The sequence below is a fragment of the Dermacentor albipictus genome, chromosome 7 (genome assembly GCF_038994185.2).
Source record: "Dermacentor albipictus isolate Rhodes 1998 colony chromosome 7, USDA_Dalb.pri_finalv2, whole genome shotgun sequence".
Taxonomy (NCBI): Eukaryota; Metazoa; Arthropoda; class Arachnida; order Ixodida; family Ixodidae; genus Dermacentor; species Dermacentor albipictus.
The window spans coordinates 69,121,689-69,138,381 of NC_091827.1; the positions used below are offsets into that span (position 1 = coordinate 69,121,689).

Consider the following 16,693-nt stretch of genomic DNA (forward strand, 5'->3'; position numbering starts at 1 on the left):
TCATTGCTATGTTCCTATTGTGCGCTGTGCTCGAGCTCAAGGTCGCAAGATGGCGCCACAAGCGCTACTGTAGATGTCTACGTATCCGGTTTGCCGGTATTCCGTAAAATGCTAATGCGTTATAGGGACAGACTCGCGTTATTTCTTGCACATCGTGACAAGCGAGGGTGATATCGCGCGCGCAGCGCTTGCTCCCGATGCCCTATTATCCAAGCACCTGCCTCACCTAATCTAATCTGTCTAGCACCGACAGTGAGGCTTCCTCAAATGCGTATCGCTTCGGCAAGCCGTGCTTCGAACTAGAGACGATGCTACGGGTCGTGTGACCCGTGTGCTGTGCGGAGTGTGACCTTCTTTACCCTCCTGGTGAACTGTCACGATTGTGTGGACGGTGCGCCAAATGCTCGCGACAAGCTTCTTCATTGTCTTTCCACCCCTCCCCCACCTTTTCCACCCGTTTCACTTTACGCACGCTGCTTTGTGGACTGCAACGTCCTGGCCGCCACTTTCTCACGGTGAGTATCCGTGACTGCTTTTGTATACCGGTGCGCCTCCCCGAACCATCACGGATGGAAGCGCCGATGTGCGGAACTCCTAGGAACCTTTGTTTACGTATTGAGTCCTGCATGCAGCGGGCTGCGTGTGAACAGATCTTTACCTCGCACTCTGGTGTTGACATATATTGTACGGCTGAACCCCAATGTCTTTCTTTTTTTTATTGGACATTAGTGAGATGTAGGCAGTGATCAGTGAATAAACAAGCAGGTTCTACAATTCGAGTGAGGGGGGGGGGGGGGGGGGAGGTCGAGAACGCGGAGATCGACGATGTTGGAAGGACTATTCGGAATGCGACGACATCGGGGAGCCCACTAGCGCATGCGCGCGACGCGCCAGCATCCGGTACTCGCTATCCTCTTTAGCGAATCGGGCTACATTGGCATGGAAGACGGTGAACGTAGTCTTGTTAGCACTGCCGGCTAGAGACTCGGCACACAAAGCTACACAAGCTACGCACAAAGCTGCAAGCGTGGCGATGCCTAGATGTAATATGACTGCTATAACTCTCCCACAGTCTAAGGTTAGGTGGGAAACAGACGCGCGCCAAAGCGATCCGCGATCTGCCGGAAGACGCGCCGGAAAGATTTACCGCTCCGACTGTTCGCACTTGTCGGGTGAGCACTTGCAACGCGCAAACCGGATGGCATCTTCAACGCGCGTTAAACTTGGCGTTTTACAGCAGCCGGGGTATCTGCTCCTGGTACGATGCCTGCAAAGGACTGGGCCGGTTTTTTTTACGCGTTCGGGTCGAGAGAGAAAGAGAGAAACAGTTATTGGTTTCCATTTATCGAGCAGCGCGTCCTAGGTAGCACGAGGCCTGAACGCTCCGATTATGACGTCAACCTAGGAAGGCCGACGTTCCCATTGATGACCACGCCTACACGTACCCCGCTCGTAGTCTTTTGGCGTCCCCGTACAGCGAGGCGTCACGTGTTGCGTACGGGTCCACCATTGAAACGTTTCTATGCCCGTGCTCTTCGAGCGTGATGGATCTAGCTGTGTAGAATTCATAGACTTAATAAATGTAGTGGTTCATGGTAGCACTCGACAACGCTGCGAAGCCAGCAACTGTAGACCCGCATCAAGAAACCCTTGATGCGAGTCTACAGTACGCTAAACCCGAAGGCCCGGGATGAAATCCCAGCCGCGGCTGCTGCATTCGTATCGTGCGTTCGGTGCACAACCCAAGTGGTCTAAATTAACCCTCAGTCCCCCACTACGGCGGGCACCGTAATCATATTGTCGTTCTGGCACCATAAAACCCTAGAATTTGAAAAGCAACATTAAACATTACGTATATCGCGTACCGTCACCGACGCCGAGTTCCGAATGAAAAAGTTGGTGAACCGGCGTCTGCCACACGCAGCTCCGTTGATTCGGTGCGTCCAGAAATGCCCTCCCGCCTTATTATGGTACCTCGCATCTCTAGCTCCCGTAGTTTACTTTCTCAAGCACTCCCATTTCCCCCCCCCCCCCCGCGCATCGCCACGCCCAACCAGTTATTATTTTTTTTTTCGCCGCGCTCGCTCCGTCAATTACCGGGGGCCAGTCGTTGTTTTTACTCGGCGCGCGCGGGAAGAAATAAAGAACAGATAAAAGCGAGCTGGCTCGCTCTAAAGCGGCCGCCTCCGCCGGCAACGACCCCCTCCAGCTTTCCTTCCGTGCCGGCCTGCCTGCCTGCGTGCGTGCGCGCTGGTTGTGGTGGTGTGGTAGTGGTGGTGGGCGCGCGCGGGGCGACCGCCGGGGCGCTCGGGGGGTAAAAATAAGTCGGTGGGCCTCGGTTCGTGAATGAAGCCGGCCAGCGAAGAACGCGACGAGCGGGCGCGAGGAGGTAGCTGGGGGAAGAGAGCGTCTATCTACGTCTCCTCTGCCCGATTTCTGCGTTCGGGGGGGGGGGGGGGGGTGCGGTTGTTTGGAGCTCCTTCCTTTATCACTTCTTTTTTGCCTGTCATTGAGCTTTCCTCACACGCATTCGCTGTCATCGTCGTTTGTACGCTTTCCCCCCTTCTCAGTGTCCCGAGACGGCGAGCAAGCGTTACAAGAGATGTGGCGCAAGAATGTTTGAACCTATTCGCTCCATCTCTAATTTTCTCTATCTCTGTTAATTCTTTGCTAGTTGACTCTTTCACGGCGTCCGCGCGTGCGTAAGGTAACAAACAATACGCGGGGACGCGACTACCGGAAATTGGGAAACGAATGGCGGAAAGAGCTGCGTGGGTGCGTAGTATTTATACTATGTGAGCGTGAGCGTGCGTGAAGCGAGCGTTGCGGTTCAAAGTATAACGAGCGCACGCAGGAACGGCGGCGGATCGTTCCACGCCGGTTCGGCTTTTGTTGTCGCCTTCGGATCACCCGCACCCACCCTCTCCTACTCCGGAAAAGGTGTGACTAGGGGAGAGGTGCGTTGAGCGGGCGTACTTGACGTACTGCCCACGTGGTCGGTCGCGCCTGCGCGGAGCACGCGGCTGGCGCCGCGTTGTTTACGAGACTGTGTATGGCGTAATGCGGTAATGCTTCTCTTTCTTGTTTCTGGGTTCGTTCACACATTCGTTTTCGCCTGCTAGGCTTGAATGACAGCGAAGGCACATATAGTGAAACTAGTATTATAATCTAGCCGAAGAAGACGCAAGGAAGTATCTCCTAAATATAAAAAAGTGGATATTCTTTTTTTTTGTTTTTGTACTGACAGCCGCCATGATGGCCTAGTCACTTTTGGATGGGGGACAAATTTGGCGCAGTCGACAGGATTTGCTGCTATAGAGCCACGAAACTCGCAAGAACGCGCCGAAGTCTGCGTCCTCCTGAGGGTCATTCGTGGCACTCTTTGAAACCCTGGTCATCGTTTAACTTCCAGGAGTCAAGCTTGCACTAGTACGAGTTGAATATGATCATAGCTCACTCAAAACAGAGCCTCGCTTCACCGTAGACGCACTCTTCAACGTTCGTCGACTTAATGTCTGGCTGGCTCAACTGGCTATCATAATGTCGACGCGCGTTGTGCAGGGAAAATCGCAGCGGCTCAGACGAGCTGCACAAAATTCTGTATTCGACTACGCAAAATATTTAACAGCGCCTAAAGCGACCAGGCCATCTTGGGTGCCATTACTCTTTGTGACCCACAGCGTCCGCTGTTTCTCTCTCTCTCTGGCTAAGATCGGAGAGAAGCGGTAGCAGAGTTGTATGTTCAGCGATGCGCGGACAACGACATGCAGTCGAGCGCCTCTATAACCAAATGGTGCGTAAAACGAAGGAATAATCACGTCCCGGTTCTGCTGTGAGCTGTGCGGTGCGCGACATTTACAACGAAGTTACCTGTATAACGAATTATTTCGGAGGCCTCAAACACTTCGCTATAAAGGCGTCTTGTGCGACTTTGAATCGACGTAGATCTTCGTTACCGATGCGTCGCTAGCGCATAGATTCGCAGCGTCATATTAAAAGAAGGTTTTGTAAGGTAGGGCTAGAGGAGAGAAACAGGTTTATCTGGAAATAATGGAAATCGGCGATGTACAAACGAAGGGAGGCCAAACGCCGACGGACGCAGGGATACGGGGGGTTACGGCTCGAAAGCAGCACACCCTCCGTGGCAGTGGCGCCACCGAGGGGCTGCGGCCGCGCTCGTGTCGAGCCCTTGCTAACATCGATCGTAGGTGGCCCTCCTGTAGTTCTCCGAGGAGGTGCCACGCTCAAGCTTCGTGGCTCCCTCCTCCCACCGTGCAGCCCCGTACAACCCGCTATCGCTCGCCGTTTGTTTCTGCATTTCTTGCTTTACGCCATGCTGGCCTAACCAGCTCATTTACCCCACTCGTGAGTTTCCTTCCATGGCATAAATATCTTTTTAAAAAATGGGACGTTTTGTTCTTGTATACTGTCCAACGGATCAGTCGTTGGCCATATTTATTTCTCCAGTTTCAGAAAAGTGTAATGAGTCATTGATTCTTATGCCCAATTTCATGGGGCGTAGAACACGCGTTTTTTGAACTGTTGCAAGCAAGTGCAGGCGGCAGACGCTCCGGCTTTCCCGATGCTTTCCGTCGTTTGCCCACGATCAATAGTCGAGGAGCAACATGTTGGTACTCAGGCAGTTCTCGTTAGAAAAGTCTACGCTGAAGAGCAAAAAAGAATGGTTTGCTACGCGATGCGTAATCATGTCGGTTTTCGTGGTTGCGAGCGAATTCCCACCGTCTTTCCATGCTAATAGCTCCGTGTTTACAGGCGCGCATCTGCTTCTCCGAGTTGTGAGCACCAGCATACAACGTTCCTCGTTGGTACGCAGGAGTTGTGCTGATGATCGCGTGAGACTTAATTGTGCCCATCATTTAGATGACACGCGCCCTCGCATTTTTTGTTCCCCCTTTGCGCAGGCGTGGGCGACCTGTGCGGCACGTTTCCCGACTCAGACATCGGCGACGACGAGGTCTTCATGACGCTCGAGCTGCCCGTCGACTCGCGCTCTTCATCGGGCTCCTCTTCGGCCGGCAGCGGCTTGTCGCCGTACTCGGCGAACCACCACCTGCACCGCATCAACTACGTGCGCCGCAACGACGGGGGGCCGCCGCCTTCCAACAACCACCAGAAGGGCGGCCTGCTGCTGGACGACGCCGGCAACCCCGTGCAGCAGCAGCCGCCGGAGCCCTACTCGTACGTGCAGTTCGCCAAGCACGACTACTCCTACCCGCTGGTCGAGACGCTCAAGAGCGGCGTCGTCCGAGACGCCGGCAGCGGCGCGGCGGTTCCACCGGGCTCCGGTGGCGCTCCGGTCACCGGCCAGACGCCCGCCGTGCCGCCGCCCGGCAAGAAAGGTTCCGCAGCCCCGCCACTGCCCAGCAAGGCGCGTGGAGGCCAGAAGCGCCGTCAGTGTCGCCACTGCCTCGAGGAGTTCTCGGAGGACAGCAACGTGCGCGGCGCGTGCGAGTATGCGCCGGACAGCGTGCTCACGTGCATCAACACTGCCTCGTGCATCTCGTGCGCCCACTGCATGCTGTATCACTGCATGGCCGACGCCGAGGGCGACTTCAGCCAGCGGCCCTGCTCGTGCGCGGGTTCTCCGAGGGACTGCCGCCGCCGCTGGGCGGGGCTGACGCTGCTGTCGTTGTTGGTGCCCTGCCTCTGGTGCTACCTGCCCCTCAGGGCCTGCCACCGGGCGGCCGTCGGGTGTGGATTGTGCGGGGGTCGGCACCAGGCCTGAGAAGCTCAGGCTGCGGGACATCGCGGTGTGGTTGTGTGCTGTGTCAGGCGCCCGTTTGTGTCCTCGAAGAACTGGAGGGGATGTCATCGCGCAGCACTGGCTTGCAGTGAACACTTGGATTGGGGAGAGGAGGTTGCCCATACCGTGTGGGCGAGGTGTAGACCCAAGGCAGTGTGTATTTCGGCGAGTTGGTAATTCATTGTAGCAGGCCAGCACAAAAAAGCAGACCCATTCTGTCATGTTGTTCTTGCCTTCTTTTCTGTGCTAGTTTGCTACAATACAGTAATATAAACAGCAATGTTTCCAACAGCCCACCCTTTAGCCTACCCTTAGCCCACCTATTGACATTGTGGCAGGAGGGTACAAGTCAGCTTCTTTGAGCTAGGGATGGAGCACTTGTTTGGTTGCATGGTGAGAGTGGAATGTATTTAGCAAGGCACTAGGTTGCAGTGCTAGTGCCACCACTTAGCATCAACACTTCTTTACCTCTTCAAGGAGGACGCCACACACAAGTATTCTAGTTCACATTGAAGGAGCTTTCCTGACACGGCACTACAGGCTTGGCACTTTGAATCATTCTTTCAGTTGCTTGCAGACCCCAAAATAGAAACATTTAGCACAAAGGCTTTCATCCTTGTGTTGACAAAATGTCGCAGGTCTGAGCCACTTATGTCATTATAAAGTAGGGGGCACTGCTATCCAGTAGGCACAGCCAAGGCACACTGGAAACAAGCCCCTGCCCCGAAATTTCTATGTTAGTATGTGGCTTATCCAGCGTTTCCCCATCCTCACCTTGCCCATCCCCAGACACGTGCATGCCCCCCCCCCCCCCCAAAATTTCAGGCTAAGCCACTGCTGCTAACGCTCATTAAGTTAAGTTGAAAAGCTTATGCTGCACTTGTGATACCATCTTAATAGGGGGTGCCAATATTTTAAACATTCAAGTAATGAATCGAATAGTCACTTTTCAAAATTGCGAGTGTTTTTTTTTACTACATTTCCAATATTTCAAAATGTCAGCTGTAAGTGTCCACCTCGTGGACCTGTCCATTTCATCTGCTGCTGAAGTGCTGACTGACTGGCGGTGTCTCAGCTGGGGGTGCCCCGGCTATGTCATTTAGGTAGCCATACAACATAGGCTATATACATAGCGATCATTCACTCTCTCTGAAGAGTCCTGTACATGTGAAGAAACTACTGGTTCACTCCTAATGCTCCATTCATGCTTTTAATAAACAATGCTTCATAACGTACTATGTAATGACAAAAACTTGCTAGCTTTAAGAATACTAGGATGTGAAAATCATTTTGGATCATTTGTGATAGCGGCTGTTCATTATTCAAAAACTATTCAATTTGTATTCCATTCAGTCTCAAAAATTGCTATTCGCACACCCCTAATCTGATTGATGTGTTGTGTTAGTATTTGGAAGAATGATTGGTGGATGTACTTTTCTTTTTCACTGTCTAATTCATTGAAGCAGTTTTCTAATACTGTTACTTTTTGATTCTGTGCACATGTTAAAAGAAAATTTCCCCACGCAGTACTACATAATGGTAGAACTTTTAGTGCTCGCAGAGGCATTCTTCTTTGTGTAATTATTTGAAGGGAGAGCAATCTTTTAAAGTTTATGAGAAAGAACTTAAATAAACTCAGTAGACTAGGTTGCGGTACAGTTAAAACTCGACCTAACGAAACCCGATTTTACAAACTTTCCAATCTAACGAAGAAATTTACATTCCTTGGCAAGTACTCATAGGGTTAATTGTTATAATCAACCTGAATTAACAAAACAAACCTGGCCAAACTTGATTTAACCAAGTTTTTCTGAAATAAATTAGTAAAAAAACGGTGCCTTCTATCTCATTTTGACACAGATGGGTTCTTCAAGCGTGTGCTCTAAAGCTATTGTGTTAAAACGTCTAAGCACCATGGCCACATCTCTAGCTTTATTTTTACAAGTGAGCACACCGTGCCCATGCACGGAACAGTGTACTCAACGCTGCCTCGGTAGGCGCAGCGGTGGTTGCTTTTGTTATTTCATGGTTTATGCGACAGGTGGCTGAATTAGCGGCAAATACAATGTGGCGGAGCCTTTCCATGTCGTTTTGTGACAATTTTAGAGTTCGAAGGGCCCAAGAATCCCTTTCTCGATTTTACGAACTTCCCTATTTAAAGGAATTCGAGCGGAGTTATCACTTCGCTAAATTAAGTTTCAATTGTACATGGTTAACGACATACCTCGCTTTATAACCTTTATGGATGGCCATGATTCTTGAGAAAAAGAGCACTGTCTGGGCTACCTTTCACTTTTCTTTGCGTAACAGTTCTTGTGTTTTGAAAATAGAGGCATTGCAGCCATGTTCAGAGGTCATGCTTTTGTTATATGACAAGCATACAAACATCATAGACATTTTCTAAGGTGCCTGATTCAGATATTTTTGGGCAGTCACCACTCTCGTCAGTACTAGTCTGAGTTTGTCTAGAGCCAGCGTACATTAGCAATTCCCTCTTTCTTTAGGCTGCTGGGAATTTGTCTATTAATAAACTAGTTTAATGCTTATGTGCACTACCTTGATTTCTGCAGCACATGCTCTCCTTCCAATAGTTCGTGCATTCGACTTCACACACTGAACCACTTGTTAATACTTGTTCATGGGAAAGGTGTAGTCTCAAATTATATAACAACTTAGGTGCTTCACAAATCAGCTTTTCAAGTGAAAAGAATATAGTAAAAAGAGTTTAAACTGAGTTTCTCTACTCATTATTGAGGCTCACCTGACAGAAGCTAAATAAATATGCTAGATATAAAGTTGATGCAGTTTTAATAGGAATGCAATATGGCATTATTTAATGCTTATTTTGACTCGCTGTTTTAATGTAATAGACTTTTGCATTCTGCATGAAATTATCTGAACAAGACAGACTCCTGGGCAGTTTAGGTTTAAAGTGTATGAGTCGCATAAGCTTGACATGAAGGTGCATCTTTGTAACATTGAAGCTTGGCATATTTTGAGAGCCATTTGGTTTTGGGCATGATTCTGTAATGCCTGCATGTACCTAGCTTGGTTACACAGAAAGATTATTAAAATTATTTTAAGAAATGAAACTGCTATCAATGAACCATCCATCATATGGATGTAAGCATTTCAGGGCAAAAACATGACATGCTGCAGCAGCATTTATTTTTTCGGTATACAAGTGGACAAACTTAGATAAGGGGTTCGAAACATAGACATTCTAAACACAATCCAGACAGCAAGGAGAGATTGGTGGGCAACACTGGCTTTCCTTTGTGTGCTGTAATTTCTGTGTGTTGCTAGTTTTTGCAACACCTTGTCACTTATTTTGAGAGTGCCTTTACCATGTATTTGCACATCTCTCAGCTGATTTCAGATTCCTTTAGCAGAAAAGTTTAAAAACGTCGAAGTGATTCTAAGTGCTTGGCCTAGTGTAGTGTGGAGCTCCTCAGACTAAACCTGACCTGAATATCTATGAATAACTTGGCAAACTAGGCTTAATATGTGAATGTCTTAACATGTTTTTTATGTGCACAGATAGACACAGACAGCAAGCGAGAAACAGAACACGCTGTAAGCCTAATTGTCACCTTGCCACAAAAACATTAGCACATGAGGCCAAACGCAGTGCTTGAGCAGCAAGAAGGATTGCCATTTCAAGCAAATTCTGACAGCGCTTCCCTCTTGCCACGCTGCTTTGGTGCAGGCGCCAGAGCCCTGGTATGTGAGGGTAGCACAGAATTTTGCCACCAAGACACTGCAACTGCATGCGTGTACATGTGTGTGCGTAACTGTTCTGCTTGTGGTAATACTGATTCCTCTTTCAAACTTATCTGTTCTGCCCATTTTCTCGATTCTCTTGCACTCATTGCCTTTCATGATTTGACATGGGCCTTGTTATTCTGACACCACCAAACCGCGCAGCACTTAAACAATTGAAATTGTTTTTTACGTTGCAGAGAGTGTGTGCTGTTGTTCCAAATTGTATGCTGTCCTTAAATAACAAAACAGGCTGCAACCCTAAAGCATATTAGGTGTTTGGGCGAGTGTAGGCAAAGTTGATGCTGTACCTAGTAAAACGAACAAATCCTCTTGCTGTTGACCATTTGCATTAAGAGTCATTCCACATGCTACCATGCGAGCACCTTTGAGTACCATGAAGCTTTGTGATGCATCAAGTCTATAGGTTGACATTCTCCTAATTCTCTTTGCGCTTTCAATTACTGAAGATAAATAGCAGCTTGCCACTCGCTTGCCACAATATTTTTCATGTGCACTGGAGCTATGATACTCTAACCCACCTAGTGACTTAACAGAAATTCAGCTGCTTTAATGGATATGCTGCCGGTCCTAGCAACCTTTACATTGCCTGCAATGATTCTTCTCTGCGACACTCGAGTGTGAACAATAATGTTGTGCTCACATTAGGTCACTTAACGAAATGCGCAGTTAACTGCTACAATGTATCTTCGGCAGTGCTGATAAATGCGCAGTGTCAAACGCATGTGTATTGACATGACAAATGTGTATCTACCGCTGAGTTGTACGAGTGTTTCATTGAGCATATTCATGACTTTTCGGTGCACATTATAGTCGCAAACACATTACTGCAGTGCATAATCAGTCACGTTTTCTAGGCAGTTTTTTCACAAGAACGTCTGTTGCCATTATTTCTGCCATCTCAGAGCTGGTCTGTCTTGTTCTGTTTACTGGTTCTCATTTTGACATTCTGCGCTGGTTTTCTGTCCTATTGGGCTTAACATTGTAGTGGATTTTGTATGAATTTTTTGTGTTCTTGTTATTATGGTGCATGAAAAAGACAGCTTTGTGGCTAGCACGGTGACTTTGTTGTGCAGATACAAACACATCTGTTCTTAACTAGCCATAAAATGAACAAAGCACAAAGTGACGAATGCCAAGAACACCTAGTACACCTAGTAGTAGTACGCCTAGTACGAGTTATATTGCGCACAGATACTTGTCCACGTATATTAGATGTTTTCACAGCTTCTTTCACCTCCATGAGTCCCCATGCTTTGCTGCAGTAAGTGTAACTTACAGGTTTGCATTATGTTCCAGTTCTGCTTTACTTTTTCGAATAATTTAAGCACTACAGGAAGTCACCTCTTACTCAAGATTGTTAGACCATCCCCTCCTTATTTGCCCAATTTTTGTTTCCCATGACTTGGCAAATCTGGTAGCAGTCATGGCACCCTGGACACATTAGGCATATGGCTCCATTGTGTGGCATTCTCGGTGGGTCCAGCTGTCCTAACAGGAGCTGCTTCACACATAAGCTCGAAGTATTATTTTTGGCAATGCTGTTTTTGACATTGCCTTTGTAACTGTCTTTAAACTTGCAAAACATTTTATATTTGGCACTGCACATGACGATTTACGACCCATGGCTAGGACATGTGCTCCTACATAAGAATCTTGTGGACATTCGAAAGACGGTTTAAGAGAAAGCTTACTTTGGGTCAAACTTTTTCAATCAAAATTTATCAGTATGGAAAGGCTTAGCTTACTTTAGGGCCTAGTTATAGGTATGTTTAGGGACTGTAGGCAGCTTTACAAAGCACATGACATTCACCCAGTTCAGGGGAAACGATTTGGTCATATGAGCAAATTCTGTTAATAAGTTATCAGTGAAATACTGCTGTGCTGTGCATTTAGGCATGCATTTTATTTGTAGAGCGGCAAAGTTGTAATGCTGCCATTCGAAAGCAAAATTTATTGTTTCTTCTTCAATATACCAGGGTATAAATATTCTTTTACTCTAATTTAATTTGGCATTTTGTTTTGTGTGTAACAGCTTCAATCTAAATCAAAGTTGTGGTTTCCTAATGAGATGATTTTTGCATTCACTATTGAGTGAAGAAATCGGTATAGGGCTTCGTGTCTTTCCCTTAATTTTCATGCCAGGTATTTTGATGTGTCGTTGGTTCTCACCTCCGGTTGGACCTCCCTCCATGCACTGTAGCGCAATGTGCAATTAAGCCCAACTGTAGATCAGCGGTGGATGATGCAAAGTATAAAAGCTTTGCTTCGCACTGTATAAAAGCAGCTCCTATGGAGCCAAGCTGAAAATGATTACTGCTCATTACTGGTCTCCTTTGTGTTTATTTTGTCTTCCCATTGGTTTGAGTACGGTTACTGCTGGTGGATGCAAGACACGCACTGAACCTTGTGCATTGCTCAAACAGGCAGTCGCCACATTCTCCCACTTCTTGTCTTTCCAGTGAGCTGTAAAGCTTCAACCATTGTTTCTTGACATGAGCTCAGTGCTTTTTTTTCTTCATTCTTTTTTTTTTCTTCAGCTGAAGTCGCTCCTATATGTAAGTGCAACATACTCTCTTTAGCATGTTCTGAACTCTGCGAGGGGAAATTTTCACAATACTAATCTTCTCCACACAAGCCACTGGCCGTTTCAGTTTCTCGGCAACTGTGAATAATGGTCAGTGTGTGTGTATCGTTGTGTGCGTCGTGTTACACATTATTGAGCAGTTCCATTTGATACACAAGAGCATATATGTGAGCATGTCTTTGTCATACATGTGCAGTCATCTCCATTGCCTAGAATAGCCTTTCCATCAAGCTGCACTTATCAGATCATGCTTTCATTGTCATATCTTTGCCAAAGCCACCTATATGCTTGACATTGAGCTAGAGTTGTTAATGGCATGGTGACAGCTTGTTTGTCAAGCTAGAGTGCTTGAATTATAAGCCTAGGCACTAGCAGCCAAGTGTATTTCCTTTAATACATGTTTGTAGCATCATTACCAAACTAAAGAAAAGGAAGTTTATTGACTGAAAATCATCAGCTTATGTCACTTGTCTTGAAACATGTCAGCCTATTACTACCCGCCCAACAGTTTTCAAAGAAAGAATTGTTTTGTAAATGTTTATGACAGAACAAAAACATTAATTTTTCACAAAACATACCTTTAACTGTTCTTTGCCACGAAAAATATGACCGGCATCTCTGCACACGGTTAATTGTGAGTCAGATTACCGTTCTCTAGTTTGAATGGCAGGTTAATGACACTGGCCATTGCTTGAGGCACCTTTTTAAGCTCCCCTCAATCATGGAAAGGATATGTTCTCATAAAACACAGAAATTGAAGCAGCTGAACATTGGCCACCATTGTTGCTATCTTTGAGATGTGAGGTGGGGAGTCAATATTGCAAGGCATTGTAGCAAACAGTTAGCACTGTATTGAGAAAAAAGGCTAATGTTGCATTGAAAAATTTTCTTCGCAAATATGGATGTTATGCAGTGTCATCCTCATCGAAATTTGAAAATGCTTTGTGGCTGGTGTATTTTGTAATGGTAACAATTCGGTATAGATATTGTAAAAAAAAATCAAGCTTCAAGTATCAAATCGATTACTGAATTTTCCTAACCATTTGGAAGTAACAAAAGGAAAGAAACATGGACAATCTGAAATTAATTTGGCAGAGTTGCTTGCAAATTATAAAAAATGAGCTTGCCACAGTTCTTTGGTTTACAACAGGACACTTAAAAGCAGCTGGCAGGCTGCATGCATGAGCTAGCCAGGCTCCATTGATTGTTGCAAGCTACCTATTTAACCTTAATTGCATGCTCGAAAAAAAAAAATCATTGATCAAGTCCTAAACTGACACTAGGATCTGAATTGGAAGTATACATTTCTGTTGGGAATTTCAAATATTTGCACACTCCTTTACTATATAGACTTCTGCTATAGCAGAAAAAAAGTTTGTGCATATATTGAAAAGTAAGTGGTCTTGGGCATTGAAGTGTCAACTGCTTTCACCTGGAGTTTGCATTGCCTAGTTTCCTGTCCTCTGAATCTTTCCTTTTTGTTTTTCATCCTACACAAGCCCTATTATAGTGCTTTTACTCTAGTAATCAGTGCTTTCTCTGTATCCAGCTAGGCTGCTCTTCAACAGCATTAATGGGTTTCTCTCCAGTAACTTCTGTTCAAACCAGAAAGCTGGGTTATCTCACTTGGCAACTAGACATTTCAACATCGCACCAAACTGTCATGTACGGCCATGTCATGAAAAGCAAGCATCTTAAACTTTTTCATGAGCACATGTTCTTTCATCTAGCCGATCCTTAGTAAGCACACGAAGGCTGGCCATAGCTCACAACGCGTATCTGTGCCTGTTCTCAAATGCGCATGAGAAGCGGGCATAACTTCTGTGTTGTCTGGATGTCACAAGTGCTGCGATAGTAGTAGAAGTTGCACTGTTAACAAAAGTCTTGTGGGAAGCACAGGTTACACAAGCTTGATGAGAAGCACCACAGTGCTTTTCATAAGCTCACTTCATGAAGTTTTTAAGACCTACTAGACATTTATACTATGTGACGCACTACACACTTCACGGGTTCTTTAGTGTTTGGGTACAGAACAGCCTTGACTCTTACAAGAAAGGAACACTGTACATAACTGGCACGCAAAAATACTGAACAAACCTTACACAGCATGACCGAGGCGCTGTTTCACTGTGGTTCGCAATCTTAGTCAACAACACTGCCGTCAGGAGTTAACCAGCAGTTACCATGTCCCACGCCTTCCTTCCCTCTCTTAATTCTGCTTGCAGCACTCCCGTGCACTTGTAATTTTTGTAAGATTGTCAGATTGTAGAAGTCTTTCGTCAACATTTACCATGTAGGGCATGATGTGCGTTGCAAAGCTGTGACTTATTACACCAAAACGGCCCTTTGCAACCTGCATATTTTAGATTTTTCACATTTGTGTGGATGTGCGTAGCATCGGGCTTTTGACTGGTTGACTGGTGGCGATGCATCTAAGCTCAACACAGTTGAAACGCTATAAATCTGCTCTTTGTCGTGTGCAGGTGTTGCCTTGTTCTGTCTTGTTTTGGTGACTTGTTGAATGTTGACTGTGCCCTTATTGTCAACAGAAAATGAAAGTGGTCCTGTGTCCTCTCTCATTTATTGTTGTCAGTGCCGTTCTTGCAGATTCAATGGGTGTGGGTGGGTGCGTGAAGTGACTGCCGCCTTGTCATCCCCCCTGGTAACTCATGCGCCTTGAATCAAAGCTTTGTCAAGATCACTTGAAGGAGGTTGAAGAGAAAAAGCTGTCACACCAAATATGCTTGACTTTGGTGAATTGGCTGCTTTTTCATGGGCAGAGTTGCCACGTCCCAGAACTCTGAACGCAGTGACATTTTCAAAAGCAGCAAAAAGCCAGTCAGTCAGTCTAGGCCTCAGATTACAAACACAGTTTAAGAGCAAATAAAGTTGCCAAAAGAACTCTCGCTCCAATTTGTCCAATGCAGGAATGCTCTACATGTTTAAGTGATGGCCAGATATTTGATTTTAACCATGAAAGATTGAACTTTGTAATGTATTTAAGTGCGTGCTATTCTAGTGTGAAGTATTGCATTGCTGCAATTACAGATATTGATTTCAAAAATAGCTAAACAATAGAGGAGCCAAAATTTTCATAATTAACAAGCTCCAAAGCTACCCATTTTGGCACAAGGTGGCCAACCTGACAACTCTGCTCATAACTACCATGTAGGTTTACATTGTGGCAGCCGTCACATCACGCTAGCACTCAAGTTGCGCGACAGGTCATAAGTGTAGACGTGTTGCTATATTGCATTTTCTTTAGATCCAGTGCTTGCTTTGCTTGTGCTTTCTAGTGTAAGTCTTTCACTTCAGTTGCAGTAAAAAGGACAGTGTCTGACCTCCTGCACGTGTGGTAAACCAGTGTGCATAGTAGTGCATGCGCTGCCTCTATTAGCTCTTTGGTGAATATCGCCTGCAGTCTCATCGTCGTTGCTCACTCACTTGTACATAGAACATTGTGCAAAGCAAAAGAATTATGTGAAGATACTACGATGAAAAATAAGTGATGGCTGATAGTGTCATGGCTTGCCAGAAATGCCAGCAACGACACGGGGCAAAGCATTTCAGCTATTGAGGGTTGCCACTGGACGAACACAGAACATGGCGAAATGACGGTAACCTTGCATTAATTTCTTTATTCCTTTCACCAGCCTTTTTTTTTACACCATGTTATTTATGAGCTGTTAGAGCCAAAGAATTTATAAGATGCAAACCTATTAATTAATATTATTATTATTATTGACTCCATTGTTGGTGAGCATTACTGTACATAATGAGCCAGCCTGTGGGACCGGGCAATAAACGGTTATGATTTCTCAAAAAATGAGCTCTGTCTTGTTTTGTGTCAATTCCTTTCATCATTACAAGGACCTTATAAGCAGGAAAAAACTGTTTGTCTGCAAGACCCATCATATTGTTGTTCAATCTAACATAAGCATTGCAAGCAAAAAGCACTTCCTTTTTAAGCACAGAAATGACAGTCTTGATTCATGTATTCTGTGTTAAATATGCATTCCGGTGACACAGTATTTCATGACATAACTTATATTCTCTTGTAGCTACAATATTCCAGAAATTGGACGCATCACACATCTCTAGAAGGTATGCAAGCTCCAGGGTCAACAAGCTTCGTAGTACATATCATGAGTGAAAAAAAACTTGAACTTTCCATGCGGAAGAGAGTGACTTGCGGTATCATCATGCAAGTAATAGTCGCCTTTGCTTTACAAGGCGAACATCTAAACTTCGCAAGCAAGCAGAGAATTAGTACCTCACATCGAGATTTCTGTAATAAAATTTTATTATTGTAGAGGCTTCTACAACAAATCTTTATGATTGCTATAACGTAGACACTATGTTGTCACGTTGTAGTGACTGTGAATAACAACGCAGTGTCAAAACTGAGTTACAAATTTAACTGTGTATGGGTGAACTACCCAGCAAAACAAGTAACACTCCAGCATAACGATGGCGGCGAGCAAAGTCGGTGATCGTAGAAAATCTGAACTGCGGGTCAAGCGTGTCGGCTTTTATACATGACTCGTGGAAGATTCCAG

General features: G+C 45.8%; 1 protein-coding gene across 8 annotated transcripts in view; it reads left to right on the top strand.

Moving 5' to 3' along the window:
* The window catches only part of Spred (Sprouty-related protein with EVH-1 domain), a 213,667-nt gene extending 197,704 nt beyond the window's left edge, over positions 1-15,963 (top strand). For all 8 annotated transcript variants that reach the window (XM_070522349.1, XM_070522348.1, XM_070522350.1 and 5 more), the window contains one exon: positions 4,923-15,963. In XM_070522349.1, the coding sequence (XP_070378450.1) occupies positions 4,923-5,746 (824 nt within the window). In that variant the 3' untranslated portion in view covers positions 5,747-15,963. The remainder of the gene's footprint in view (positions 1-4,922) is intronic.
* Positions 15,964-16,693: the final 730 nt, after the last annotated feature.